This window comes from Cetorhinus maximus, chromosome 21 (genome assembly GCF_964194155.1).
Source record: "Cetorhinus maximus chromosome 21, sCetMax3.hap1.1, whole genome shotgun sequence".
In the NCBI taxonomy this organism is placed as follows: Eukaryota; Metazoa; Chordata; class Chondrichthyes; order Lamniformes; family Cetorhinidae; genus Cetorhinus; species Cetorhinus maximus.
In genome coordinates, this window is record NC_135899.1 from 71,116,758 (window position 1) to 71,133,587 (window position 16,830).

Sequence of the window (16,830 nt, forward strand, 5' to 3'; positions counted from 1 at the left end):
CGTAACTTCAGCTCTTCGGTTGAACCAAGTAGAACGCCACTGCTCCAAAGGGGTACCTTTGTCCCAATGGCCCAAATGACCAGCTTCTCCTGAGTGCTCTTCAATTGCCAGGGCTTCCCCTGGATCTCCTTCATTTAAAGTCTGCTACCACAGACCTTTCCCTACTTGGAGCCTTTTTTCTCTGCTCTTTTCTTTTTAAACTGAACTGGGACCTCTTCCTGACCCTTTCTGGGACTCTTCTTTTGGGACCTCTCCCTATCACCTGCCCGAGACTCTTCTTCTTGGTGGTGCTTCACGCCATTTTTTTTCTTCTTGTGAAGACACGCTGGGCCCAAAGAACATAAAAATGCTGATCGTGCATGTGCAGCCACTCCTGGTATGCGCATGCGCAAAAGCTCTGAGGCCCGTTGAGAGTTGAAGCTCCCGACCTCCACTCTCAACAGTAAGTCTGACTTTCATAACAGGCTGTATACATTTGCAGTTTTATTATGCACCAGATGCAATGTAAACTCAAGACAACTCAAACTGGCTTGAAATAGCCAGAGGAGGAAATTCGGAATCTTGCATTGCTTTTTGAAGAGAGAGAGTGACGAGGATCATACCCAAAATACCATTAACGACTGTGACCAGGATGCCAATCCACCTGGCTATTCTGGTACAGACACCGATGACATAGAACAACCTTATGCAGGCACTGACTTTAACCAAGAGAAACCAGGAACAGAAGCTCCAATAATGGCCAGTGAGAGAAGTGCAGAACAAAAATGCTGACTACCCAAGACTGCAGAGGTCAAGACTGAAGAAATGACAGGAGCTGCTGATATACTAGCTACTGATCTCACACACGCTTCAGAGGTACAAGGAAGTGTAACTTCTCTGAATCTGGTTAAGGCAGCATAACAACCTGACCCAGTAAAACAATATACAGCAGAATTTTCTGTGCCTGCTGGCGTGTTGGGTGGCGTGAGCAGACAATACGGTGAGAAGGCCAAAAATCAGTTTCATGACGTTGTGAAACCAGTTTGCGATTGTGTGCACAGCCCATCAATGGCACACTGTGTTTCTCACCATCGGATGTCAGGAGCCTCATTGTAATACAGCAGCATATCATTATCAGGCTAGCCCACCGGACTCATCCCGCCCCACTGGATCATCCACCCACGTTGGCATGATTGCACGCTGATGTGTTTCACAACAGCATATAAAAGGCATGCACTTGGTGGGCTGCACTTTGAGGGGAAGTCAGAGGTGAGTGCACAGTAACATTGTGGAATGCTCGCGAGGGACGCCTGTTGGACTTTGGTTGGGGGGGGGTGGTGGGTGGCAAAGGCTGTCCTACAGTTGAGGTGACTTTAGGGGTGGGGGAGGGGCAAAGGCTGCTCTGTGGTAGAAGATAGCGCACAAGCACATGCAGGTTTGGGGGGGGGGGGGTGGTGAAAGGTGAGGGAGCGGCCACGCATTAGGGACACCTTGTATAAAGTGACCATTCCTCTGCACCTGAGAGAGTTCGGGCACAGCCACATTGATATGATTGGAGTTGGACCTCTAGCTTATCTGCCCACTCAAGCAACGCAGAAGCATCAAGGTGCCACCAAGTGCTCCAGAGCTTTTCACCCCTCGGGCACAGGCTGCAAACTAATGAGTGTTTTAGTGGACTGCAGAACAGTTGGACGACTGGGCATGTTGTACAATCTCCTTGCTAAAGCCGGTCATGGAGCAGTCACTGGTGGAGGCGCTCACAGCCCCTTGCAATGTCATAATTCAGGTTTGGACTAGTCTCCCCCTGATTCAAGCTAACAGGGCAGCTTTGCAGTGCGGGTTAGGAGAATGCCTGTGCCTGAGCTGAGAGCACAGCTTGCAGTCCAGTGGGCAAAGCTGCCGCCAATCGGTCAGGTGGAGTGGGACGGAGGTGGTTGGGGTTTCGGGCTGCCATGCTGCGCACCAAACTCTGGCCATCCAAGTGGTCGCCAGCACTCTCCGGGATGTGTTAAGGGACCTTCAGACTTAACCAAGAGAGGTTCTTAGTATACGCATGCTAACCCACACGTCTCTCTCTTTCATGCTGCAGGAGGAGTAAATCAGGATCATGGAGCCTGGTGAACTAGCTGTATGCCTCATGGTGTAGAGAGCGAAGATGACGGAGAAGAGAGCGACTGAGGCATGTGGCTGTGCAGAGGGAGGAGCAGCACCCTCTGGAAGAAGGGGTGGCTGGGGCTCCCCGCACGTCACTGAAGAGCCACAGCGAGCCATTGCTGGTCCACGCCTAGCTAGAACCAGGGTCTGTAGACGCTACCTTTCATTCCTGCAGATGACCAACAACCAGTGTCACCGAAGACTGTGCGTGTCTAGGGAGCTGGTCGGTCACATCTGCCACCTGCTGCAGGATTTGGCGCCACGGGGACAAGGAGGCTATCCACTGCCAGTGGCTGTGAAAGTGACTGTGCAGCTCAAAAGTGGCTCTTTTCAGGGCTCCGCAGGTGTCCTCTGTGGGATATCATAAGCCTCCATCCACAAATGAATCCATGAGCTCATGGATGCCATCTTCGTGAGGGCACACAAATTTGTGCAATTTGCCCAGGACCAGGAGAGCCAGGATGTAATACCGATTGGATTTGCCCAGATCTCAGGTTTACCACAGACTGCACTCAAGTGGCACTCAGATCTCAATCACAACACACTGTCAACTATGTCAACTGCAAGGGATTCCATTTGGTGAAAGTGCAGCTGGTGTGTGACCACCACAAATGCATCCTGCAAGCCTGCGCACGGTTTCCAGGGAGTGTGCACAACTCCTAATTCTGAGTCAGTCAGAGATCCCTGAAGTCTTCCAGGGTTCACAGAGGCTGCAGGGTTGGCTCCTCAGGGACAAGGGCTACTCACAGAGGACGTGGCTGATGACACCGGTGCGGCGGCCTCAGACTGCAGCAGAGCGATGCTATAATGAGGCTCATGCAGCAGCTCGCATCTTGGTGGAGCAGGTCATCCGGATGCTGAACATGAGGTTCTGGTCCCTGGACCAGTCTGGTGGAGCCCTGCGATATAGTCCACAGAGGGTGTCACACATCATCGTCGCCTGCTGCACCCTTTACGACCTGGCACCGCAACGGGGAGACGAGCTGGCTGAGGAGAAGATGGAGGAGCTGCATGTCCCCTCCGATGAGGAGGATACTGACAGGGGTGAGGGTGAGGAGGTCCTCGAAGGTGAGGATGATGGCGATGAGACCCTTGCACTGGCCAAATGAGGCAGGTGCGTTTGGGAGGCCCTCATAGCTGCTAGATTTGTGGAGGATGATGACGACATGCAGTGAGGTGACAGTATAAGATCCTCACATTGCATCTATGAATGTTTGACTCCAGTATGGCTTATGGCAGTATACATACCCTCTGAGATAATGCTCCTGGCATGGAGACACAGTGGAGGCCCTAATATTCACACGACTGCAGGAGGATGATGGCGACATGCAGTGAAGACACTCCATACATCTTCACATACCCTCTGAGAATGTCTGATTCCTGTCTGGCCGAGGGCAGCTCGCTTGCGCTATGTGATCTGGGTCATATCATAGAGACACAGACATGAAACTTTAGAAGCATCTGTTCCTGTGTCTGCCTTCAGCACCTGACCCCCTTCAGAAGCACAGCATCACTGGTCACAGATGCTGAAGAGATGGGGGCCAGCCCCACCTTAGAGGTGCTGAGAGCACACAGAGAGAATGAGAGAACTCTGTGACGCCTGCCCATTACATTCTGGCAGCAATGACCAACACTGCCGAGGTGCAGGCATTAGTAATGGGTCCAGGGAGTGAGAGGCCGGACCATCACTTTGGTCTGAAGGCTGCACAAAGCACAGGGAAGAGGCCCTGGACCGGGACACCTGCCTTTATCTTCATATCTGAGTGACAAGAACACTGCTCATCAGAACAAGGAGCCATAGGCAGGGAGACATTCTTGGGAGTTTATTGACAATAGTGAACATCATGTACAAGTGATTAACACCTGTGTCCAGGCTGTGCAAGTACATCTTCTTAACCTTCCTAAACTCTGCTGCTACGCCTTTGTGCTCCCTGGACATCCACAGCAGAGACGGAGGCAGCCTGCTGATTGCTACGCCCTGTCTGTGATGACCTTGGCGGGCATCCCCTGGAGGGGTGAGCCTGGAGGGCCCTGGCCTGCATTCGAGGTCCTGCTGTGTGGCAGTGGCACCCTTCTCGGCCTGAGGAGTTGAAGCTGCTGAGGTCACAGGAAGATGGGAGTCGAGTAGGCCAGACACTCCTGGGGTCACCTGGATGAACAACTGTGACATGACTGAGTCCAGAGGCTCGTCATCTGACTCAGAGTCAAGGAATTTCTGGCCTCCAGCAGTCCTCAGAGTGCTGCACACCTGGGAACTCCCCGCTACTGCCAGCTGTGGATCAGACAGTGCGATGTGCTCATCGATTGTGATCCAGAGACTACTCTAAAGCCAGGTCCCACTAAGGTGCATGTTTCTGCGCTGTTGGAGGGTGTGGGTACGCACTGTGATGGGACTTCAAGGAGGGTGCCTCCAGGTTCCTCTTCAAAGGTTTCTTCGGGGCTTGATTGGAGGCTCTGGGTCGTGGGCTCTGTCGGCTGTTTGGCAGATGTGCCTGTGAAAGCAAAGAGAGATAATTAGTGCATGGCAGTGGCCTGTGAAAGAGGACACATTGCTCACAACATGCTTGTCTGGTGGATGTTGCAGTGCTGGATCCTCACTTGGTAGAGTACCACTGACCTCACCTTCAGCACAGGAACGGTCCAGATCCTCGCTGACTAGCGGGATGGCTCTATTTTCAAAGTCCGTGAGGACCTTGATTTCAGGCATTCCACCATCGGTCTGTGACCTCTCCCTCTTGTGTGCCAGCTTGTCCTGCATGAAGAGAGATGGAGAGAGTGTAAGCAGGACACCTGCCAGGCCAAATGCTAAGTATGCCTGGCATGTGTGGGTGGTGAGTGGTCCCATAGATGGGATGAGGATAATGAAGGTGAGTGACTGGTGATGTCCCTTGAACTGGCAGTGAGTGAGTGAGGGCCCTGTGGATGTGTGATGCGTTTGTGAGTGTGAGTTGAGAGAGATGAGAAGAGTAACTTACCCATGCAGAATGGAGATCATTCATCCTCTTGCATCACTGGGTGGCTGTCCTCTTTGTAGTCAGTTGGCACTGACTACCGCTGCCACTGCCTCCCAAGCCAGACTGGAGATCTTGTTGCCCATCCTGCAGCCAGAGTGGGGGTAGAGGAGATCACAGCGAGCCTCCACTGCATCCAAAAGGCACTTGAGGGACACGTCATTGAACCTGGGGGCCGCAGTCTTTTTACCTTTCAGGGTCATGTCTTCTTTGCAGCTGTCATGGGCTGGGAGCACTGAGAGGTGTGCACATGGCTGAACTTTGAGTATGGCACCCAGCGTGCTGAAGCGGCCAGGTGATGGCGCGGTGGGTGAATGAGAGCCCGCCCGCCGTGAAAATGGTGTGTTTCCCAGAAATGCATAATTAATGTGGTGGGTTTAGGACGATACGGTGTGAAAAGCTGCCATTGTGGCTGGCGGGTAAAACGTCGTTTAACCCGCCCGCTACTGCACTTAGTGCAAATCTGAGACAATTCCGCCCATAGTCACAGAACTCAAGGTGACATTCTGTTCTCTTCCAGATGTCGCCCTCATTGCTGAAACTCTTGAAATGACAATACCTGGTGGACAGCAAGCTCACATTGATGTGGGAGCAGAGTGTGCACATGCTGAACAATCACATGCAGAAAGACAAACCCCTACAGTATTGACAGAAGTATCAGTAGCTCCACTTGGGAATGATCTTCATTCTTCTGTTTGTCCATCGGATTGATTCTTGAATGTGACATTGGGAGTGTACAACACTTCATTCAGGGCACAGGAGTCACTGAATGTACCTAACCAACAGCAACTTTTGCCAGGCAATGAAATAACTGGATCAGAAGATTGTAGACCCCCTACAGCTATACAAACCTTAACAGAAGCTGACCAGGTGTCATCCCTTCAAGAAAGAGCAGCCAGCAGCATGACCTCTATAGGGGGTACGAAGAAGAAGAAGAAACAGAGAACAGATGATCATCACCTTTACACTGTACACCAGGATCGGGAATCTGTCTACTGATTCAAGTGTGTTCCAGGAAGAATACACAGGGCCTTCTACATACTCTAAGAGAGCCGAGAACATAGTTGGAGATTGATGCCACTGGTGCAAGAGACTGTGGGGGCTGGGGGAGGGGTGTAGTAGGATGTGTAAATAGTTAATGTTAACAAATAGACTTAAAGACTTGGGAGAGATGTAGTATAAAAGGTTAATTGCTATTATGCTAATAGCTAGTATACATCATCAGTGATGTCAAATCACGTAACTCCAGAACTCAGAAGGAGATGCCTCTGGAAGGAGGCTCATGCTTATCTGTCCCTGTATAGCTAACACACATTTGGAAGTTCCTGGGTGCCTTGTTTCCAGTAGTCTCTGTTCAACACATCCTGGACCTGTTTCTGATGTTACATCACTAGCCAGGTGATACCTTGCACCAATCAGATCATTTGAAAATAAATGCTGACTTTTTGAGCCAGTATTTTATTTTCTCATCCAGTGTATTATATAATTAATAAATACAAAATTCCATCATTCGCTAAATTTTTTCCAACTTCCTCAAAAGTTTCCTTTATGCTTTTCCAATCAAATCATTGGCCTCACATCTTCCCACAACTCTGTAATCAAGGACTGGCTAAATTTCATCCCAACATTTTTCAGGCCCTCAAGTGAAGAATGTGCAAATGATAAATGCGAAAAATATGTGCAAACACAGCAGACCAAGCGCATGTTCATGCTGATGATTTTACCACTCCTTATTGTCTGGTGCTGACTCCAGCTGCTTTGTACTCATTTCCTCAGCCACTTTCTGGCTCCAGAAAGAGAACAAAGATAGAAAAAGAGAGGATAACATTAATGGGGAAAAAATACATAGAAAATTGTTAAGTAAATTGCTACTGATGCAGTAAAACAAGGAGCAACAGACACACATTACAAGAATAACAGACGAGTTGACTTGCAATAGAGAGAAAAGCATTTAAAACTCTCATGGCAAACCACATAATGGCTCCTTAGGGAATCCTAAACTTCCTGGCATGGATATGCACATTAGGTACATCCAAAATAATCACATGGCGCCACAGTGACAAAGCTGTGACCTCTGTTATTTAAATAGTCACAATTCAGAATGCACAAAGCAATCCTGAAGCAGCCACACACAGAACAGGTCCGAATTCAGCTTCGGTGGTCTGCCCATCCCCAGCGAAGTCAGCAACAATTGCTACGAGAGAAAGATGTGGCATCAGCTCAAAGTAGCTGATGTAGAACACTGCATTCCACGCCAGAAGCTACCTACGAGCATCGCCACATTAAAAAGCAAACGCAATGGTTTGGAAACGTGGGTGTCAACTTCAAAATAAGGGTGAGTTGGAATATCTACAATTACGTCAGATGTCATCACATAAAACTATCCTGTGCTTTAAGTTCAATTGTGCAAAAACATCCAAGTATTTGGTGAATAAAAGTAGTTTGCAAGACTGCTTTTGACAACGGTTCTAGCATCTGTATTTGCTCGACACATGCTGGGAAGCCACTTCTGGATCAGATTCTGGCGTGATAGTTCAACATAATAAATTATTTATAAATTCACTGTAGCAAACCACCGCATGAATATTCATCCCTATTAAGGGAACGAATTCAATTTAATTTTGCTGTATACAACTGCATTTTCGCTCTGGCCTGTAACTTGAGGCACAACCTGCATACGTGGAAGCCTCTGCACACTCCCCGGGCAATGCGCCTCCCAAATGCACGACAACCTAACCTGGCTGCTGCTTGTTAAAAAAAAATCCTCCCGCCCTCTCGGCTGTCGCCAATTGGTTTGGCGCGTTTGATTGACACCATCAGGGAGGCGGCGATTACTCAGACGCTGCGCCAATCATGCCCACTAAGCTTGTGTGACGCTTTGAAGTCAGCGCGCCTGCGTGATTTCTCCGTCTTTCTCTCTCTCTCTCTCCCCCACCCCCCCCACCCCCGACAACTTGACGTCTCAAAGTGCCCGCCCTTTACGTCCGTCTATTGGGTCACCCCGGATGATTGACAGCTACCTGGTGCGGGTGCCTCCGGCGCTGATAGGCGATCAGCCGTGGCAATCAGGAGGGACGGGCCCCTATTGGCCAGCCGGCCGTGTTACTCACAGTGATCAATGTAGACAAGCGGCCTAAGTCCCGCCCCCTCCCCTCCGCCAGCCAAGAGACAAGAGACAGAAAAAATATTGGCTTGGACCGAAAGGGGTTGGTTTCGTTTGATTTAATTCTTTGTTTGAAAGGAGAAGAAAGCGGATGGAGAGTGAGGAGGGGGGGGACCGGGGGGGAAATATTATTTTCAAAATTTAAATTTATTCCAAATTAATTTATTTTTTTCCATTTTTATGTTAAAATTATTTAAAAAAAGAGGAGGAAACTGTATTGAAGAAGGGAAAGGCAGCGAAGGACAATGAAGAGGCGCAATGCTGATTGCAGCAAGATCAGGAGGCCGTTAAAACGGAACAGAATCACTGAGGGGATATACGGCAGGTAACAAAAAGAAAAGACGAAATGCAAACCTTCGACAACTGAAAACGTTTTAATAATAATCATAATTTGTAAAACAAGGGACCATTCGCCCCCTGTTCCACTGAGGGGGAAGTGTTGGTGGCGCTGGCACTGGGGTGTGTTTCCTCTGGACTAGGCCGCACAGAAGCCTGGGACTCGCGTAATAGAGATTGGGGAGGGGGGGGCGGGTGGTGGTGGCGTGGGGAAGCAGCATTATTTTCTTATTTAGTATGGATGTTCTGGAAAACTGCTCCCTTTATTTCTTTGTGAAACGCGTCTCAAAAACAAACAAACAAAAAAAAAATATAGAGGAATTTACAACCAAGTGCTTGTCTCTTTGTCGGGCTGCTTGTTTCTGGTGACATTACAATAAAAGCAGTGTGAGATGTTGCTGCTTCTTGAGATACTTCAGTCAGAGCTGTCATAATGTGGTCTCTGACCTGCCAGCTAAGGTTCTAGTGCACTCCTGAACTGAATTGTAGAATATTTTTGAAGTTTACGTAATGCATAACTGGAAATTTGGAAAAAATTATTCTATATTACATTTTAAAAAAAATATAGGGCTTCACACAGTTGGTTCTTGGAAAGGTAGTAAACTCTTCTGGAATGCTCATAACTATACTATTTCTCTTTGGTTATTTCAGTGGGCAAGTTTCCTCCCTCCTACCTTGCCTATTCTTTCTCCCCGGTTTTATTTATGCTGTCACTTTCTGCTCTAGCCAAGTTAGATCATTTTAAGTATGGTTTTGGACATCGTTGGTGTTTTGTGCAGGGAAGACCCGTATAATTGGTTATAGATGTCATTGTTGTTGACCGCCATAACTTTCTGGAATTTTAATCTCACTTATGTAAAAGTGTCTTGTTTCAATTTCTTCATTTTCCTTTTTGGGGTGTGGAAATTGTACCATGAAATCTATTTATTCTTTCTCTTTTTTTTTGTCCCATTCCCACACTTTATATTTTGCTACTTAATCTTGCCACTCAAAAGTAATAAAATGCATTTAATTTTAAAAATTGGTAAAATTGAGGTTACCTGGCAATGCTACGAATTAGAAATCCTGATTCTTTGTAATTTTATTTATCAAAATGATTATTTACAATCAAACATAGTTGTATGTGACAGAACTGCAATGCTCCAAGCCTGTATTATTGAACTTAAATAACTCACAACCAATGAAGTATTTCTGAAATATAGTTATTGCTAAGTGAAGGGATAAATGGCTGCCAATTTGTGCACAGCAGGATCACACAAACAGTAGTCAAGTGAATGACTGGATTTTTTAGGGGCACTGGTTGAGGAATAAATGTTGGCCTGAACACCAGGAGAACTCCCCTGTTCAAATAGTGCTGCAAGCTCTTTTATGTACACGGGAGAGGTCATGTGGTATGTCATTTTTATGTCTCATCAGAAAGATGGCACTTCTGATAGTGTAGCACTCCCTCAGTACTGCATTGGAGTTTGTTTGGATTATGTACTCAAGTCTCTGGAGTGGGGCATGAACCCGCAGCCTTCTGACTCTGTGAGATTGCTACCACTGACAAAGGTGACACTTAATGTCCTTGAAACTCTGACCTGCACTTTTAGGGTAAGAGTTGAGAGGCTGTTGTCAACAAATGAGATCTTTCAACTGATAGCTTTTTAATTGTATTTTTGCAGTTAAATATTTACACTATATATGTGGATGTTAATATTTAATTAAGCCTTTAAAAATCTGAGTGGATTCTTTGAACAGCTGATTGGCAGTAATGTAATGTTGTTGAAATTGTAGGTTAACAGTGCTGATGGCTTGATATCTCAGAGTAAAATTTGATCCCTGTTGGAAGTAAAGTTACAATTCATATTTTGTTGATGAGAAACAAGTTTTATTTGGGAACAGTTAGAAACTGCAGCAATGTATTGAAGTAGGAAGGAGAAAGTTACAGTTCATGCTTCCTTTACTGCCCCATTTCAGTGCTTGAAAATAACAGTGCAAGTCTAGAAAAGAAAAGATTGAAGTCTGATGACCTGCAATTCAGTTAGATCCAATGTAGTTAAAGCTAGAAGTGACAGTTTGCTTTTCTCTCTCATGTAATTGGTGGCCTAGCCCATTATATGGTTAACGTTACACAAATTGGGACAAAAATGCTCTGTCAACCTAGTGTTTAAAAAAAAAAGAAACAACTTTTCAGTTGCCTCTTCCCTTCCTCTATCTGAATTTTAGAAGACCCCATTTTTATTGCAGTCTACAGTTTGGTAGCAAAGTTGGTGTGTGAAGGCACCCTAAAAATCATCAGCAGTAATCTTGTGAAGCCCTGCCTATTTATTTCATTGACACTAATGCACTTAGTAGGTTTGACCAAAATACTCCTTGATGGCAGTAATATATAATATTGGTTGGATTCTTTTGGTGTTTGGAATGAATAATATTTACATAAGATTAATTTACAAGTTGCCCAATAAAGCTGCTGTAAAATAAATACTTTAATAATGCTTAAAAGTTGGGGTTAGCTAAAAGGAAATTTGAATCTAATTTTTATACCTGACAAGGCACACAGATACAGAAGGCTTTTTGGTACTGCACTGATAGCAAAGTGATTAATTGTTTGAAATCTATATTGTTGTGCAGTGATTACATCATGATGTCCACAATAATGCAATGCAAATTTGTTTTAAGTCTTTAAAATTCAAATTATGTGGTATGTTTTGAATTGCAAACTCACTCGCTAACAGTATCCACACAATGGCAAGTACAAAGGTGCTAGCTTGTCAGTTTTCATTGTAACAGTTCTTAGTTGAGGTTCTTAGTTGAGATATTTAAAAATTGTAATCCATCATTGGCATGCCATGACATTGAGAGCCATATCTGGGATCCCCACATAGGGAGACACATCAGGTTATTTCAGCGCTTTGTCATTGCCTATTCGTGTACATGGAGAAAAGAAAATTGTTTATTCCATCCAGTTTACAATATCATTCAGCACGAGTACAGGTCATTTCATTTTCCTCCTGTCATATCACTATGTTGTATTGAATCTTAGTTGATAGTTAGCCTTTTCAACTTCTGTGTAAACATATGTTGAAGCTTTTAACTTGTTAATCTCAGGCTGGAATGAATTTAAATCAGTTAGGCTTCTGACCTGTAATTTTGTGCATTTTATTTGTTAATATACTATAAATTTTACAGAAAAATGTATGAAGAAAATCTGGCCTACAGGCTGTTTGTGGTTTACTCGACATGCAGAATAGAATAGTTAGCGCCCACTCCATTTGGTCCATTGAAACACGTTGAGACCAATAGCGAGATGCCTTTTCCTGCTTGTAATGCAAACTATCAGAAAAATATGGATGTAAATGTATGGGGCTGAACCTTGCTGGAAAAAAAACTATGTTAATGATGCACATCATTATTAATTGACCAGCAAGTTTGGGGATTGAGAGGTAAATCATGAATTGTGTTTTGCATAAGCAACATCTTGTCCTTGGCTTCTATTTCTTTGAAGCAGTTGCGGGATTTGCACATTAATTTCCCTTTTAAGCTTACCACAGAAAGTAGGAGCTGGAACTTAGCATAAGTACCTTTTTAACAAGTGATAATTGCTAATATAATGCTAATCAACCCCTCTGGCCCAGAAAAAGGAAAATTTGAACTGTTCTTTCATGTACTTAATTGTTAGAGATGTAAAAATGTTTAATTTTTACATTTTTTTTCCCTTTTTTATCTTTTTTCTCTCTTAATCTACCTCTTTTCCTCTTTCTCTTTCTATACCTGATTTGATTCTAATTCATCCTCCTTCTGTGTTCCTGTTTCTTTCGCAATCCTTAAATATCATTGTTTAATAGACTGATGGACCTGCCTTTCACTGTGCTCCAAGATGTTTCATTGCCCTTGCCATGCTTTTATGAGCTCACACTTCTAGCAAGTTACAGTGCAAAACATTACTGAGATGAAAAGTGCAAGAGGCAGTCTACTAGGCTACACCACGAGATGCCCTGGTCCAGCAAGATCGGGCCCATAAATGCAGTTTTCCCACAGTAGCATGGTTCTGAAATGATGGGCCTAGCATTGGAGCGTATTGTAGGTTTTTTTTCTAATTTTTTTTAGAAACATGTCAGATTTTGTTAAAATGTTAAATCTTCCATCAATACCTTCTCTCGATAACTTACCTGTTACAAATCTAATTTTTATCAAATTTGGCAGGGAATGGAAAATTGTTCTCATGCAGGTTTTAACAAAGCCTTGATTTTTTATTCTTATTTATTGACATGCAAGACTATTGATCCCTTCCTTAAATCTGTTTATGTAAATTTCTTGTATTAGACTTTTTTTTATCTATCCATATTGTAATGGCAGATGGTACAAAAGTAACAAACATAGTTGATTGGTAAAAGAACCAGAGGGAAGATGAGGAAGAATTCTTTTACACAACAATTTGTTATGGCCTGGAATGTAGTGCCTGAATGGGAACTGGAAATACACTTGAAAGGGGGAAAAAATTGCAGGGCTATGGGGCAAGAACAGACAGTGGAACTGCTTGGATAGTTTTTTCAGAGACAAGATGGGCTGAATGGCTCCCTATAAGACTGCATAATAATGGTATGATTCTGTTTTTGTAAGGAGGTGTGATTGGCTGGTTCTACCATCTTTTTTCAAATACGAGGTTTTAAGAAATTCCAGATGCACAGCTGTTTACGTTCATGTGTTGCTACATGAATTAAATACTATGAAGGTGCAATAAAATTAAATTAGTTGCACCAATAATAAAGAAAGTGGTCTGAGACTGTCCCACTTACATCATGTGCCTTTCATTACACAAAATCTGTTTTTATTGTTTCTTGCTTGCAGGTGTCTTTATTTGTGCCATTTTCAGTATGAGCTGGGGTCCTGAATTAGTTCTCTTACAATTTAATCACTAGTGCTGAGTTAACACATTAACTCATTAGCTGTTGTCTTGTCATATTACAGTTGTTGCTACACTCTGTATACTGTGTCAAACAGAATTAAAATGTTGCCTCCTATGCTACTTGAAATGCATTTTTGTTTTCTGGGCATCTGTATTTTATTTTGTGTGCAGAGTTAAGTCGTGAAACTAAATTATTTTAATTTATATTTGGTAGAATAGAATGATACAGTAAAACCAAAGCAAAATACTGCGGACGCTGGAAATCTGAAATAAAAACAGAAAATGCTGGAACTACTCAGCAGGTCAGGCAGCATCTGCAGAGAGAGAAACAGACCCAACATTTCAGGTTGGTGACCCTTCATCAGAACTGAGCTGTCAGATCTGAGTTTTTCCAGCATTTTTGTTTTTATTTCAAATTTCCAGCATCTGCAGTACTTTGCTCTTGAATTATATAGTGACCCTGATTAACAGTGACTGAAATATGTTCTTTTAGTATTCATGTGGACATTCTTTTATGGGGCACAGTTATTGTGTTTACTATTTACTGCATTGTCACTAAGAGCATGTAATATATGGATGCCAATTTCTAATGTTAATATCACACTTTGGACCAATATCCTTTTGCTATTTTGTAGAGTGCCCTTCTGCAGTCCCTGTCCATATTTCTATTGTGGTTTCTAGAAATAAGCTTTTGCTGTATCCTACAGAATTGCATGTTTTAAGATATTTTGTGAATTCTCTTCTGGATGTAAGGTAATTCTTAACACATTATACAATGATGTATGGCCCTGTTACATAAAATTAATTTATAGAAGCCATTTGATAAGAATCCCATGACAAACAAATCAAAGCATCTCTGAAGAAGTCATACAGACTTGAAACATTAATTCTGTTTCTCTCTCCACAGATGCTGCCAGATCTGCTGAGTTTTTCCTAGCATTTTCTATTTTTATTAAAGTATTTCATTTTATTCATTTACTCCTTTATTGTTTCTTGCTCTTTATCTTGCTCGCGTTGTATAAACTAAAAAGCAGCAGCTGAAGGGCACAGTAGATTTAACATTTCCAAAAGACAAAGGAAAGTAAAAGATTGTGCCAGCAATTCATGTGACCAATTTGATACCGCAGGCACATTAAAAGGATTTTCTGATTTGTAAATATACTGAAATGGCCATCCTTGCAGATAAAATGCAATATTTCTGGTATTTTTTAAACAGTTTCCACATCTGAAAAGTTTCACTGAACATACTATCATACTTTCTTGGTCTAGTGAAGTGATTGGTTGACTTGTTAGGGAGGCTTCCATTGTGGCCAAGCTCTAAACTTCGGGCACAATATCAAAGCTATGATGGATGATGGACACAAGCCTGGCCGGCTCAGCTGAATTGAGCCCCAGTATTCTGCTTTACAAATACAATTCAAAACACCTGATGTGCAGTTTATTCTTTGAATACCAGCATTCTCCTCAGAAGCCTACTGTTAGAAAATATTGTTTTATTTTGACAACAACACACCCAGCTTTTAAAATCCCAGTGCCTACAGCCCTTTATTCTTTTCTGACTTTTCACCTCTGACCCTGTCTCTAAGATGAAGCTGTCTGGTATCTCATGGGGTTGTTTTCATTTGTAAACCTAATGAGCGCTGGTGGACATTTCAACTATGGGAAGTATTGCAGCTGACCCAATCCTGTCTCCATCATTAAATTCAGCCATCCCATTACCTTAGCTGCCAATCTCCAACCAATTCAGTTCACTCCAATTGATTTTCAGCGGCTAAGTGAACTGTATGCAATGACTGCAATAGGCCCTAACAAAATCACTGCTGTAAATGTGAATATATATGAACCAGATAAAGCTGGCTCCTAGTCATGACACTGGTAACTATCTGACAATGCCCCATCCACAAAAAAGCAAAGCAAGCCTAAACTGGGGAAGAGACCAATAAAGCAGTAATTGACCAATCATCAGAGTTATGGGAGGAGCCATCAGGGATACGTACCTCACCAGTAACCTGGAGAGGTAATGCTCAGTTCTGGTTGCATTGGGATCATTCTGCTCCAAATCTTAGTACAGCTTTGATTGAAGAATGGACATGCGCTGAATGCTAGAGAAGAGGCATCAAGGGAGTATTTGATTATGGCACCAAGGAGCTTTAGCAAAGCTGATGTCGGGGGCAAAAATCCTTCTGCCACTGTAGTCATACCTGACACAAGAAGATTGCTGTGTTTGGTGGTCAATCCTTGCAGCCCTGGATTATCATTGCTGGATTTCCTCAGGGCACATCCTCGGTCCACCATTTTTAGCTCCTTCCTCAATGGCTTCCCTGTTAGAAGATCGGGGGGTTGTGGGGCTTGCTCACAATTTTAGAGTTTTGGTCCTATAATGAAATAAGCCATGCTAACATGCATTGGAACCTGGTCAACATCATAGAAATGTAGAAAATTTACAATACAGAAAGAAATCATTTGGCCTATCTTGCCTTAATTGGCTGAGAAAGAGCTACCCAACCCAATCCCACTTTCTAGCTCTTGGTCCATACCCTGTAGGTTGCAGCATCTCCAAGGACAGGAGAGTGACAGGTAATTACGTCATGAACCTGATGCTTGTGGACCTGACAATGGCTTTCCCCAATAAGAAAAAGTCCAATAACCTTCCCTGACCTTTATCATTCCATTGCCAAGATCCTCACTGGCAACCTCCTGGATTGGAGGTGGGGAGAGCAGTGGTGGCACGGTATATCATTGTCCAGAAGCTAAGCTGAACCAGTCATGTCAACATTGTCAGCATGGAGAATGAGTACTATGAGTGACTCACTGTCTGACCCTTGAGGCTTCTCTACCATTTACAAAGCTCAAGTCAGAAGTGTGAGAGAATACTTAGCATGCAGCAGTATCAATATTTAATAAGCTTGGTCCCACCCAGGACATAGCGGTGTGCTTGATCATTGCCTTGGTGCTGAACTCTATCTACCACTACCACTGCTGTATAGAGGCAACTGTACTAGTTATCCATAGGATGTACTTAAATAGCACCTCCCTCCCCTCTACCTCCATTGCCAAGGAGGGCCATAGCAGTAAATTCTTAACGCCATCCCAAATTATATGTAAATCCTCATTCCCTCATTGCTGTTGGATCATAGTCCTACTTGAGATCATTGAGGGAGCTCCATCAACACAAGGGCTGCTTTGGTTCCAGGATAAAGCTTACCAACATCAAGGAGGATGGGCAATGAAGGTAACTTTGACAGTGTCACCAGCTACCCAAGAACAACAATTTGGGGGGGCAGGGGGAGGATGGAAAA

The 16,830-nt window shown here is 44.0% G+C and overlaps 1 protein-coding gene across 2 annotated transcripts in view; it reads left to right on the forward strand.

The window, feature by feature from the left end:
• The first annotated feature begins 8,293 nt into the window (after positions 1 to 8,293).
• The window catches only part of LOC144695980 (macoilin), a 91,794-nt gene continuing 83,257 nt past the window's right edge, over positions 8,294 to 16,830 (forward strand). Inside the window, exons 1-2 of one of the 2 annotated variants that reach the window (XM_078567119.1) lie at positions 8,294 to 8,350; positions 8,511 to 8,632. In XM_078567119.1, the coding sequence (XP_078423245.1) occupies positions 8,553 to 8,632 (80 nt within the window). In that variant the 5' untranslated portion in view covers positions 8,294 to 8,350; positions 8,511 to 8,552. Of the gene's footprint in view, positions 8,351 to 8,412; positions 8,633 to 16,830 lie in introns of those variants that run through there. The other variant, XM_078567121.1, reaches the window with a different exon arrangement.